Source organism: Telmatherina bonti (assembly GCF_933228915.1).
Source record: "Telmatherina bonti genome assembly, chromosome: 10".
Lineage (NCBI taxonomy): Eukaryota > Metazoa > Chordata > Actinopteri > Atheriniformes > Telmatherinidae > Telmatherina > Telmatherina bonti.
In genome coordinates, this window is record NC_136628.1 from 33,752,839 (window position 1) to 33,767,202 (window position 14,364).

At 40.3% G+C, this 14,364-nt stretch overlaps 1 protein-coding gene across 1 annotated transcript in view; it reads left to right on the top strand.

Moving 5' to 3' along the window:
* pknox2 (pbx/knotted 1 homeobox 2) overlaps window positions 1–14,364 on the top strand; it is a 133,145-nt gene that overhangs the window by 104,025 nt on the left and 14,756 nt on the right. The window contains exon 5 of the mRNA XM_079247857.1: window positions 2,220–2,391. Within this exon, the coding sequence (XP_079103983.1) occupies window positions 2,220–2,391 (172 nt within the window). The remainder of the gene's footprint in view (window positions 1–2,219; window positions 2,392–14,364) is intronic.

Genomic DNA, 14,364 nt, shown 5'->3' on the forward strand with positions numbered 1-14,364 from the left:
CTGACAGTTTTGTTTCTGTAGACCAGGGGTGTCAAACTCCAGTCCTCGAGGGCATGTATCCGGCAGGTTTTTGTTGTTTCCCTGCTCAAACACACCTGATTAAAATCAAATGGATCCAACAGCTTCTTGTCAACCTATGCATTCATTTCTATCAGGTGTGTTGTGGCATGGAGACAACAAAAACCTGCAGTAAAATGGTCCTCAAGGACTGCAGTTTGACATCTGTGCTGGAGACTAAATGGCACTTTGTTGTTGCTACAGCACCCAAATCTTAAATTTGATCCATTTTTCATCCACTTCACATTCATTCTTGGTGATATTAAGCTACATGTGTAGCCACAGCTGTCCTGGGCGTACTAGCAGAAGTGGGCAAACACATTGAGTAGGGGGAATAGGATTCGATCCACAAATCTTCTGGACAACCTGCTTTGCCACCTGATTCACTGCTGAACCTGTGTTTTTCATCATTACTTTCTTCAGTCAATGATTTTTAACCCTGTTTTGCCAGACCTCTTACTCTGTTTTCAAAGACTGGAAAAACTGGAAACTGCATGGTGGGGGACAGACTATTAAACCATTTTCCTGATTAGTTGGCCATCATGTTGCCCTACTCTGCAGGCCTGCAACAACTGCTTAAAGTTTGTTCAGAATATGGGGAGCAGTATGACATCATGTTTAACGCAAAGAAGAGTGCTGTGATGGTGGTGGAAACTTAAAAGCTTTGGAAGTCAGTCTATCCTGTGTTTTAGTTGTCAGGGGAGGAGCTGACTCTCGTGGAAAGGGTCAAATACCTGGGTCACATGATCAGAAGTGATCTCTCTGATGATGATGACATACAGAGGCAGTACCTTAAATTATATGTGCAAGTGATTATGCTGGCATGGAAGTTAGGAAGATGCACGGAAATAGTAAGAATTGCCTCCCATCAAGCCTCCTATACATCGCTCTATACTGCCCACTTGTGGTGCAGATATACAACAGTTTATTTAGTGAACTCCAGATTGCATACAACAAAGCTCTCAGAATATTGAAAGTCCCTCACTGGACCAGTGCCAGCTTGATGTTTGTGCAGAATAACTTTCCCACATTAAATGCTTTGATAAGAAACTTTGTTCATAAATATGAGACTCGTGGACTCACTTAATGAAATAATTTTTGTCCTTCTAAGACCCGAGCAGAATAGCCTCATGTATAGCTCTGTGCTGTGGAGGTGCTGGAGATTGTGCTTATATGGACCATGTTTATAGTATACTATCTGTATTTGCTCTGTCTTTGTTTATCTTTTCATGGTATTTGAGTCTGAAATAAATAAACTGTCAGGTTTAATGTACCTCCCACCAAGTTTGGATGGAAACACTGAAAATTCCCAGTTTTCTTTAACAGGAAACTCTTCAAGTTTCACTCTTCAACTTGAAGCATCTTCAAGTTTAACAATTTAATCACCTTTTACCTTTTTGAAATTAAAGCTAAAACAAAATGAGGACAAATTGGACAAATGTGAGAATATAGTGAATGGGGAGAATTTTGACAGTGATGCAAAATCCCCTAACTTTTAAGTTTACCTTCAAGCTAATAATAAACCTAATAAACAACAGACAGAATAACACCAAAAGAAAGAACCAAAGTACAATAAAACTTAGTTATTACATGGTATATTATGCATATACCCATAACTCGCTGTTTTTGCTGTATAAATCTAAGCTGCAAGATGATGCTTGCATATTTTCCCTACATGCCAGCTGCTTAAATTGCATAAGACAAATAAAACACATGAGCAGCACCAACCAAAGCAGCTTGGAGTCTGATATTTCTTCTGATCTGTATTCCTGATCAGCTGCTTCAGACACCAAGCTCCCCTCAGAACTGCTGAGAAAAGCCACATGGTTGCACCACTCACGGCCACTTTGGTGATTAGCTTTGACAGGATTGTGCCAGATTCTTGTATGTGCATCTTTTATGTTTGGTAGGAGGTCATTACTTATTTAATTAATATGTTGCAAAAAAAGCATCAAAGTAAAATTTTTAAAGCTAATTTATTCAGTGATTTGAAGCTTGAAATTACTTTCAATTCAAGCTTAAAAGCTTGAAATTCAGAGTTCAGAGCCTTTCTATTTAGACTATCAAACCCTTTTGATACATGCAGAGGAATGAGAGATGTAGAGGCGATGTTGAGGAATTTATTCACTGAAAACTGTCTTTCTCTCCATCTTTCTTTTCAGACATCCATTGTTCCCTCTGCTAGCACTTTTATTTGAGAAGTGCGAGCAGGCCACGCAGGGATCTGAATGCATCACGTCTGCCAGCTTTGATGTAGACATTGAAAACTTTGTCCACCAGCAAGAGCGAGAACACAAGCCTTTCTTCAGTGAAGATCCAGAGCTGGATAACTTGGTAAGCAAACAGCTGAGAGAAAAAAGCCTGGTTGAAGATCCTGCTTGATTTAACATGGAAAGTAGGTGTTCTTTCTTTGTCTTTGTTTAAGGCCCCTTTTACACCTCAAAATTTCCACAGAAAAAGCAAAACCTTTTTTCCTTTGTGTGTTTGACAAAAAAAGCATCTACACAACAGCAGAATTACAGCTATCTCTGTGCAAGAAAAGCACAAATGTTACCAGCAAAAATGTAGTGCACAACCCCAGCCTCTAGTGGACATTCATTCATTATCCTAACTGCTTAGTCCGAGGATGGGTCACCAGCTTGAGCCTATCCCAGCAGTCTTAAGGCGAAAAGTAGGGTCCATCGCAGGGCCGACACAGAGACAATCACTCACACTCACTCCTATGGGCAATTTAGAGTAACCATTTAACCTAACAAGCATGTCTTTGGACATGCACCAGGAGAGAACCCACGCATACATAAGGAGAACATGCAAAGTCCACACAGTCCAAACCTCGCCCCAGCCAAGGATCAAACCAGCGACTTTCTTGCTGTGAAGCCACAGTGCTAACCACCATGCCACCGTGCAGCCCCCTCTAGTGGACAGTAAAACTTTAATAACACACTCAGGTGTGTACCTAGCTACAGTGAATCAGTGTACCTACCTCCTGGTAGATACAACACAACAGAAGAGTTGCATGCTAACGCCAGTTTATCTGCTAGTTTTCCAGTGCTTGTAATCTTGGCATAAATGTTCTACCAGGTTTTGCTTAAGCAGACCAAATTTATTATATAAATAAATTGTATAGCTGCACAAACAAGAAGCTCTGCCATTGTTGTTGGGCTTTTTTACCAGCTAAACTGGGTCTGACTGTGCAAGTGCAAGATGACATCAACATTGCCCAAAGATCAAAGATTCTGGTTCCAGAGTACACGAGCAGGACTCACCTTGTGTTGCAATAAAATTTCACTCTGGCGGTTGTTAGCAAACCTTTTGCAGGTTTATGCACCCAAAACTCTGTAACTGGAACCAAGCCGGGTCACTGGGATCATCAACCTACACAAAGGGACGACCACCGAACTTGCCAGCACAGCTGGGCGTCACGTGACCACAAAAGGCCAATCCCACTGTGCATAGCTGACATGACCATGGCGACATCACCCCCGAGTGTTTTCTTAAATTATTTTAACTATCTTTCATCATCTTTGAATAAATTGGACAAACTTCTAATTCTTGGGGATTTTAATCTACACACTAATGAGGACTCTTCCAGCATAGCAGTGGAACTTTTATCAGTGACTTGAACCTTTTCATTTTAAACGTATCAAACCCCACCCACAGTAAGGGTCACACCCTGGACCTTGTGTTCTCACTTGGCCTACATGTTGAAAAGGTTTGTGTGGAGGACGTCCATCTGAGTAATCATTGCCGTGTGTTTTGTCATCTTAATGTTCCCTTCAAGCCCAGGCCTCCTCCTATAAGATCAGAGAGGAGGATCATTGCAGAAAGCACAGTGGAGAGGTTCTGTGCATCGTTCGATCCCTGTGTTCTTAAGCGTTGTGCTTATGTTTAGGACTTTGTGGACTGTTTTAATTCTCATTGCGGTTCCATTGTAGACCATGTTGCTCTGATAAAATCTAATAATATCACCAGAAGACTATGATGTTCCTGGATTGACAAAAATATTCGGAATATGAGAAAGCTATGTTGAAAAACTAAGCGTCTTTGGAAATCCACTGAGCTGGAGATTCATAGAAAACATCTTAGGGATTTGATCTCCTCAATAAATGAAACAAATAAGGAGGCAAGATCCAAATATTTCTCTCAGCTGACACCATCTAACAAGAGCAACCCTAAAGTGCTTTCTTTTTTTTTTTTTTTTTTTTTTTTGTTGTCCAGCATTTAAGCAAGCAGACTGATGTTCTGGATGCTGTGTTCTGCTGAGCAAATTTATTTTGCCAAGGGGAACTTTTGTAGATGTAATGATCCCCTTGTATTTCTTGATTCTTATTTTATTTTTCAATTTGTTTTGGATAATAGCTTGTATTACAGAGTTTATGCTGCTGGACCCGACCGGAAAGGACAGGAAAGGGGCAGAAAGAGAACAGAAAAGAGAACCTAAAAAAACAAAAAAAAAAACAAAAGAAAGAGATCAATGCATACATGTATATGCACATACATACCCACCTACATATATATATATATATATACACTCGCACATACATTATATATATACATATATACATACATACATACATATACACATACATACACATGCATACACACACATGTACACATACATGCATACATAAAGATAGATATACATACATACATATACACATACATACACACACATATATATATATATATATATATATATATATATATACATATATACACATATACATACTCACATACATACACATACACATACATGCACATACATACACATACACTCACACATATGCATACATATATACATATCCATACACATACATACATACACATACACATACACATAAGTACACACACATACCCACCCACACACATAAATATATACACCCACACAAGCCAACTCTAGATTCGTGGAGAACAAAACCGTTGACAATCATGAGGACCAGAAACTAGCAAGTTAAGTTAAAAAGACAGAAAGAGAGGTACCTGCTGTTAGTGAATAAACTTGCTGGATGAACATTCAGAGTGGAACGTGTTTAGAGAAGAGTGATCATGCCAATGTGACCCCGCCTGCCTACAGCTAGAGGAAGGCCAGGAGAACCCAGAGACCCGGGTAACCGACAGTCACCCCCAGGTACAGATCCCAACCCCCCCACTCCAGAGCCAGCCATGCATCTGCCCAGGAGGTGGCGAAGGAGGTGCCCAACCAGAGTCCCCCGCAGTCAGGGGGAACAGGCCCCAGCAGGCCCAGGCCGGCAAGGGCCGATCCCGCCGGGCACCGGCCACCTAGGGCAGACAGAGCGCAGGCCCCAGGGCCCCAAGAGCCCGTGAGCAGCCCCCCGCCCCCGCAGGCAGAGGGCACAGCCCACACCGACGGAGGACCAGGATCCCCAGACCGCCACCCAGCGGCAGCCAGGTCGCACCCCAGCGCACCAGCTGCGCCCCCGGGTACAGGACACCACCCCCCCACCACCAAACCACACACACATATACATGCATACCCCCCCCCCCCCCCCCCCCCCCCCCAACACGCACTCCCCTAAAGTGCTTTCTGACACCATAAATTCCATTGTGTCCCCTATCTAATCTTCTGTCCCTGTGTCCTGGAATACCGACAGTTATGAATTTTTGGACTTCTTCATGAATAAGATCAAGGGCATAAAAGCTCAAATCCCTCCACCTTCCTTGTGTAATCCAGGAATCCAAAGTTGGTCCTCTTTTAATCCTGTGTCATTTGAAGACATTTCAGCGCTGGTGGCTACAATGTCCTTCCAGTTCTGTGGATGTAGTTCCTTAAGCTTTTTCTCAATGCCTTTGACACAATTGGGCCTTGGGGGACCAAAATGTTTAACTTGTTACTCTCCTATCACGTATTTCCAAGTTCAATTAAACACGCCATTGTGAAACCAAGACTCAAGAAAGCTAAATTTAACAAATCAGATCTTCAGAAATTGAGGCCGATTTTCAAACTGCCCTTCCTTGCTAAAATGTTGGAAAAGGTGGCAGCAAAGCAACTGACTTCATTTTTAGTCACACAGTGTGTATGACACCTTTGAGGGTTTTGTAAATATCACTCTACAGAAACCGTATTACTGAAAGTGTCTAGTGACATTATGATGTCTGCTGATTCAGGAAGTTTTACAGTATTGGTTCTGTTGGATCTGTCTTCACCATTTGACATGGTCCACCACCAGATCTTAATTGAGAGACTGCGGAACCTGATTGGGATGCCTGATTTCGTTTTACAGTAGTTTACCTCATTCCTAGTGGGTAGAAACTTTAATGTTTCTGTCAGCCACATACTGTCTAAGCCTGGTAGATTGTTGTTAGGTGTGCCTCAGGGCTCCGTGTTGGGACCACTTCTGTAGTTATTGTACATCCTTCCTCTTGGTCAGATTATCTAGCAGTGAAAGGATGTTTCCTATCACTTTTTTGCTGATGACCTCCAATTGTACTGTTTATTTAAAGCTTCTGAAACTCACAAATTGAGCTCTTTACTTAAGTTTTTCAAAAGTAAATGTGGTTAAGCGATAACAGTCTTCAACTTAACTCTGATAAGACAGATACACTTATCATTGTTCTAGACAGTGAAATCCCCAACATAAAGCAACATTGAGGCAACCTGAGCTCTTCAGCCAAGTCTAAGTTGAGAAACCTAATATTTGATGAGGCCATGTCATTAGACCATCATTCAAGACAGTTTGTTAAAAATTGCTTTTTTCAACTACGTAATAAGTAATAACTACGCAAAGGTGAGACCAATGGTGTCTAAGTGAGAACTCAAAATGATTATACATGCATTTGTGTCCTCGCGATTATTAGACTGCAACAGACTATTCACATACCTTAACATGGAATCACTGGCTCGTCTTCAGACAGTGCAAAACTCAGCAGCAAGGTTTTTGACTTGAACCACCAGGAGAGCCCACATCACACCCTTGTTGAAGTCTTTTCACTGGCTTCCGGTTGAATATTGTATTAGTTTTAAAATCTTGGTACTTACTTTCCGAGCCCTACATTGACATGGCCCTCGTTACATTACTTAATTGAGCCCTACAGTCTGGCTTGAAGTCTGAGGTTGACTGGGAAACACTCGTTGATGGTCCCACAAACCTGTTTTAAAACCTGGGAAGACTGATATTTTTCGGTTGTCACGCCCTGTCTTTGGAATGAGCTTTCCCAGGATCTGCACTCTCTGGATTCAGTTGGTGCTTTTAAAAAACTCTTAAAAACATTTTTACCTCCAAATAGACTTGGTGACACTGTTGTGTATTAATACTGTTTTGCTTTCCAAACGTTGCACAGTTTTCTGTTTTTATTGTTGTGAAGCACTTGGTTCCCAGTGACCAAAGGTGCAAATGAAAACAAAATCCACACATTTGTTTTGATCATTATGAGTATTGTAAAAACATTTGGAACCCCTATTCCCTTCAGAACTCTTCATTCTTGGTATCTTAGATTCAACAAGGTTTTAGGAACATTCATGTGAAAATCGCAGTAGAAATGTTCAGACCAACAACCATAGCACATATAAGGTCACTTAAACAACTTCTTCCTTTTTCTGATCCCCTGTTAGCTTCAGTAAGATATCTCGATCATGACTAAATGAGGCAGTTCCTGCCATGTGATTGGCTGATTGACAATTTTTATTAGGAAGTGATTGATCTGTTGGACCTGATAAACCACTTTGTGTACAACAACATAAAGGTTTAGGTGCTTTTGTGGGCTAGTTCCCTCCAGGAAAACAATCTATTTCTTCAAATTTTGGACCTGCAAACTTGAAGTAAGGTGAAAGAAAAGTAAAAAAAAAAAAAAAAAAACTTACATAAAGGCAATTTTTAGTGAATTCTGTCATTACTGCTTCTAATCATTCACTCTTTTCACATGCAATCTTGCACATCCTCCCCTTCCCCCTTTTTTGCAGGAAAGTCAGCAGTAATTACTAAAAGAGTAGCACATTGATTGTGTTCACTGACAAAAGATGAGACAAGGACCTGGAAGAGAATGAAAAATGCAGAATAGAAAAAAAAACAACTGCAGACTAGTGATCGCAGTTCTTGGGAGGGTATAGGTCGACAAGTGCTGAACAGTCAATTAACTCTGCATCTGTGTGTTTTATGAGCCACTGGGTGTCGGCATCTTTCCCTGAGGGCACTAACTCTTCCGCAGGGTAATGTTACACTGGGCCTGACTGGCTGCGATGCGAGCAGGACTTACTGGTCCCCTGATTAAGTGAGAGTTTAATTAGCTGATTTATCTCTTCCTTGGCCAAGCACTTTTCTGACCATTCTGTTGACCTTCAGTGGTGACTTTGAGGGAAGGTGCTACAGTGACTCCACAGTGGAGAAACCCTGACATGCATGTATTTCTTTTCAATCCCATCTGATGCAGTCTCTTACATTTTTTTTTTAAACATTTGGTTTATGTAAATATTTATTTTGCTTTCTAAATGAAACACCGGTAACTTTGGGATTGGTTTTTTAACTTCAATTAGTTTTATTTAATAAAATATTTTTATTATTCAGCACAATGTATCTGATTATGATACAAGTCAAGCCTTGTACACATTAGGAAATACAGTCATGTTGGTGTCTTTAAACACAGATTCAAGTGTTGTTTCATTAAAGCCATAACTTTCAAACAAATTGTTATAGATCTTAAGCATTACATGCATGAGATGCTGTCATGTGCCGTTGACTTATCTGAGTTGGGAACGACATGTTTTTAATTAATGCATTATTTTAGCTATATTAGCTGTATTTATCTTTAAGTTTGTTGAGTCAAAGCATATTTAACCAATTCAGGTAAGAATTTTATCCAATGTGGGTTTTTTCTCAGCAACGTGACTGGCTGCATTGTTTTGAATAATTTGTTTTGCCGAAGGAGTTTTGGGTGTGAAGTAAATAAATCTTCATTTATTTAAGGCACCCTTTGATACTTCAGTTACATATTTAAATATTTCTTTTGATTATTGCTGAATTGCATGTTAATGTTGGGCCTAACAGGGAACAACTTAAGAGGAAGAGAGAGCAGAAGTAAAGAAAAAAGTGACATTCAAAAAATGGAAAAACAACTGACAAATGCATCGTTGCATTTGCCTGTAAGAAATCAAAGTAGACAATCACGAGGAGCACCTCTATGAATGCAAGCTAAGGAAAACACAAGTAGAACACCAGCAACAAGTATGAAGACATAAATGTAGTTCCTGACGATTAAACCTGCAGGATAACATACTGCTTCATGTTATGGTTGGCGTATGGATCCCACCCAGAAAAGGATGGATGATTTACACCTTATGGAAACCCTGGTCAGCTGTCTCCAAGCACCAAAGCCTGCAACACACAAGAAAAACATATACACATGTTTAAAAACAAAACCCACGGGAGCCCAAAGAGGTATCTATCAAATTTTTCCTATTTGCTCTAAAATTCAGATGATTTTCAGTCTAGATTTGAGGATTCATTGTAAACCATTTGTTATGGGACCCTGTTTGTTTGCTGATTTAATTTGATTATTTTAAAGCATTGGACCTGAGAAAGGCATCCAGCATGGTTGGCTGCAGACTCCACCCGCTCAGCGCACCATCACCATGCTTCACTGTTATGGGGGTGTGGAACCAGTCCTACGTTTTAGTCCAGCTTTTATGCATAAATGTTGACATGAATCTTTGCAAGATATGCAGCAAGATTAGCTGTAACTTCATCTTTAACATTAAAATCAAGTTTGGATTTTATCATCATGGGCTTTATAAATATGTTAATTTGTAAAACTAACAATTACATGAAGGATACACCGTCAGTAAAGACTACTGTTTTAGTGTTGAAAGAAAAATGGTTATTATTACAAAAAAATCCCCTAAATTACCACCAGTTATCGGGGTATGTAATGGTTTTAAACTTTAAACCATTACAAATGTAAATTTTTATTGAATATTTACTTTTATTATGTCACAAGATATTGAGGCAGATTGTGACTGTGGTGTTAAATCCACAAGATTTTGTTAGAATGCAAGTTTTTTCTTTTTAATGCTGTGGGATATTGGCAATGATTGTTGGTAATAGTTTCATGATTTACTTTGTGAAATCATTTCCCAGACATTTGTTTACTTGCCAGTCTCACTGGTTACTGGTTACTGGTCACAAACTGGCATTCAAAGTGTAAGAAAAGTGGAATCTTTCATAAAACATTATTTAAGTATGCAGAAGTTGTTTCATCAACCTTGCCCCAATTATGAAGATATTTTTTAAATGATTTTTGTGTTAATTGCAAAGTGTGTACTGACAAAGCAATAAATGCTTTGAATGAACACGAACAGCCCAAAGATTCCTGCTTTACACGTACCAGCTCATTTGTGACATTCAGTTAAAAATATTGTTCGTGCAATGTGGCTTAAAAAAGCCCCAAGGATGAGTTTCACTTCGAATATTCATTCATTCATTCATTCATTTTCCGAACCGCTTATTCCAATTCAGGGTCGCGGGGAAGCTGGAGCCTATCCCAGCTGGCTTTGGGCGACAGGCAGGGTACACCCTGGACAGCTCGCCAGTCCATCGCAGGCACTTCGAATATGGATGTTTATTTCTAATCTAAGCATGAAGGGACTGACTGAGCGTTTGACTGAGTTGCTTTCAAGTTTTTCACAGTTTCCCTTCACAGAAAAAGACCTTGGGATGCGGTTGAGAGCTCTGCAAAGGTATTAAGTGCTCATTTTAGCTTAAGTTAATTAGTTAATTAGCATGCACAATAAAACCCAATATTCTGACTTTTCCAGCTTCCAAAAACCAGATTTAATTGTGCAGAAGAAAGAGAGTTGGTGAAGATTGAAGCTCCATCTGTTAGTTTGTCTTTGGCTTTTAAGACATCCTTTATTTAATGTAGATTATTTTCTAATATTTGTTAAACTAATTAGATAAAATCGTTAAAGTCCCTGCCCTAGTCTTTCTGTTCATTATTTTTTAAATAAATGACATAAGGATGACAGCTTGTATGTCTGTCTGAAACATTTACGTTGCACTGATTAAAGCACTTCCTCACCAGTGTACAAAAAAACATTAGTCACCTCCCGTTTGCAAATGTCATCCTTTATGTAAGAAAGCTTCATCTGTTTATTTTAATGTTTTAAATGTTTGTAGGCATGGAAACATACACTACTCACAAAAAGTTAGGGATATTTGGCTTTCAGGTGAAATTTATGGAAAATGCAATATGTTCATGCTACAGTGATATAATATCATAAAAGTAAGACATTGAAGTAGAAGGATGCACTACTGATTTCCTCATCTCAAAAAATTCATTCAACACAAAAGGTAACAACAATGGTAGTTACACCACAACAAAAAATTTAAACGTCTCAATATCTCGTCATGTGCCCTTGAGCATCAATTACAGCTTGACAACGACGTCTCATGCTGTTCACAAGGCAACTTATTGCCTGCTGAGGCATGGCATCCCACTCTTCTTGAAGGGCAGCCCTCAGGTCATTGAGGTTTTGGGGTGCAGGGTTTCGAGCCTCTACACGACGGCTCAGCTGATCCCACAGGTTTTCAATGGGATTCAGGTCTGGAGAGAGTGCAGGCCATTCCATTTGAGGTACACCAGTCTCCAACAGCCGTTCCCTGATGATGCGGCCTCGATGAGCAGGAGCATTGTCGTCCATGAAGATGAAATTAGGCCTGTGCTGTTCATGTAGGGGCACAATCACTGGATTAATGATGTTATTCAGGTAGTATGGGCTTGTCACTGTACCATTCACAAAGTGTAGGGCAGTTCTGTACCAAGTGGACACCCCTGCCCACGCTGTGACACCGCCACCACCAAAAGCTGGCCTGGTGACAACAGTGGCTGATGCATAGCGCTCTCCCTGACGTCTCCAACATCGTTGCCGGCCATCATTTCTGCTCAGTGTGAATCGACTTTCATCAGAGAACAGCACTGAGGCCCACTGGTTCCTCGTCCAGCGTAAATGCTCCCTGGCCCATGCAAGACGATGATGCCTGTGCCTGGTGGTGTGGTCAGGTACCCGTGCAGGTCGTCTAGCACGCAGACCACGCTGATGGAAACGGTTTCGAATGGTCTGACGTGACACTTGGGTGCCTCTCACCTCTCTTAAACGTGCCTGGAGTTGAGTGGCATTCATCATCCGGTTTCTCAGGGCAGTGTTCACAATGTAGCGGTCATCAGCACGGGATGTGGCCAAAGGACATCCACTTCTAGGCCTTTCTGTGACTCTTCCAGTCTCTCCATATCTCTGTTGCAACCTGCTGATGACACTCTGTGACACTCCAAGCTCAGTGGCCACTTCTGTCTGAGAACGTCCTGTTTGAAGCATCGCAATGGCAAGGGACTGTTGTTCCATTGTTAGGTGTCGTCTTGGTCTCATGATGTCAAAATGTGAACAGCATGATGAGGACAACTGTTTAAACACCAGCTCTAATTGAACCAGGACATTTATTGGTCAATTCAAGGATCACACACCTGCCGTGATTTTTGCCGTTAAGCTCCTTGTTAGAGAACAGCAACTTGTGCAAAATTTATTGAAACATTTAACAGTTGGACATGTGCATTTAAAAGCTTAGAGAAGATCACATTAAGTTCACCTGTACAGGTTTGAATGCATTTTAGGCTTGTTGTGAAATTTCACCCAAAAGCTGAATATCCCTAACTTTTTGTGAGTAGTGTACGTGTACATTTTGCATGATTTTTTTTAAAGCATTTTTTATATTTGTGATTTTATGTCACTACTAAACAAATGAATTTCTGCGTATAAAAAAAGGAACCTGTTAAGTGGCAGGAAAGCACTGACAAGGTGCTGAGTCGCTGCTGTTTGATCAGTGTGGAAAAAAAACACGGATGGAAAGCTGCAACTTAACGTTTTTTTTTGTTGTTTTGTTTTGTTTTTCATCCTGAACAAGAATGAGAATGAATAGTTTGTCTGTTTTATCTCCATAATATATAAATTCACTGTGACACCACAAGATTAAAGTTTAGACCCACTTTGACTTTGTAAAGTTCTTTGGGCAGAAGTATAAGATACCTCCAAATAAAAATGCCTGTATAAATAAGAATTAGGACTATGACAAGGTGCATAGAAAAATAAATGCACATGAAAGTAGAGCAGTTCATGCATATTGAACAGGAAATTACTGCTGAAATTCTATTCCATTCTGTTCTATAGTCATTTAGCAGACACTTTTATCCAAAGCAACTATAACATATGAGTGACAACAACACAAGGTGGTAGTGGACTGTCCACTACCACCTTCCTACAATGTCCTAATAAAAAATAACAATAAATAATAAAAATGTTACATAAAGGGCAACTTTTGGAGGGCAAAGTGTAAAGCGGAGCTTCCTCTGATTATTTTAAGGTAATTACTGCCTGTGGAAAGAAGCTGTTGAAAAATCTATTGGTTCTGGATTTAGATGATAACGTCTCCCAGCAGGTACCAGTCCAAACTGATGATGACCAGGGCGGGAATCGTCCTGTGTGCTCTGGAGGGAGTGAAGCTGTTAGTGATGTCTGCGATGGAGTGAAGAGAAAAGCTGATCTTTTCTGTTGTCCGTGTGAATCTCCAGACAGCCTTCTTGTCTGCAGCAGTACAGCCAGAGTACCAAGCTGTGTCTGGATGCTCTCCATGCTGGCTCTGTCGAAGGACACCAGCAGCTTCGGTTATTTGATTTTTACTGAGGATCCTCAGAAAGTGCAGGCTAAGCAGGACCTTTTTAATAATATCCACACTCTGTCCATTGATGAATAGCTGGCTAGGATTAGTAGCGAGTTCTTCGGTTATTGTGCTGTTCAGAATCAGGTTACTTGATCTGTATGGATCTTCTGTGCATCAAGCATCAGCATTTAATATATTGTACTTCTCATCTTTAAAGCTCTGTCCGCTGTCAAAACCAGCTGTATTCACCAGCAAGTGAACACAAATAAGAACTATGACTTGTTTTTTTGTTTGTTTTCAATGAATTTACACATCAATACTTAAACAACAAAGCTAACCGAAGGGAAATCATATCGGATTTATTCCATGCCTACACACACATACGTCTAAACAAGGCCTCAAGGGAAAGGGCCTCACAGTCTGTACAGAAAACACCATCATCTATCCTTAGATCCTCCACTTGGATGCAGAGGAATTCTCATTAATTGGCTAAATATAAATATAGATGTAAAGCACAACATGGATGTAACTAGATCCTCCTGGTGTTATTAGCATTCAAACAGACCAAGAGTCATTGAGTTTCCCTTTACACATGAAACGCACTCTAATGTAATATTCAAGGGATGTTTGTCTTGTTTGTTTTGCCCGT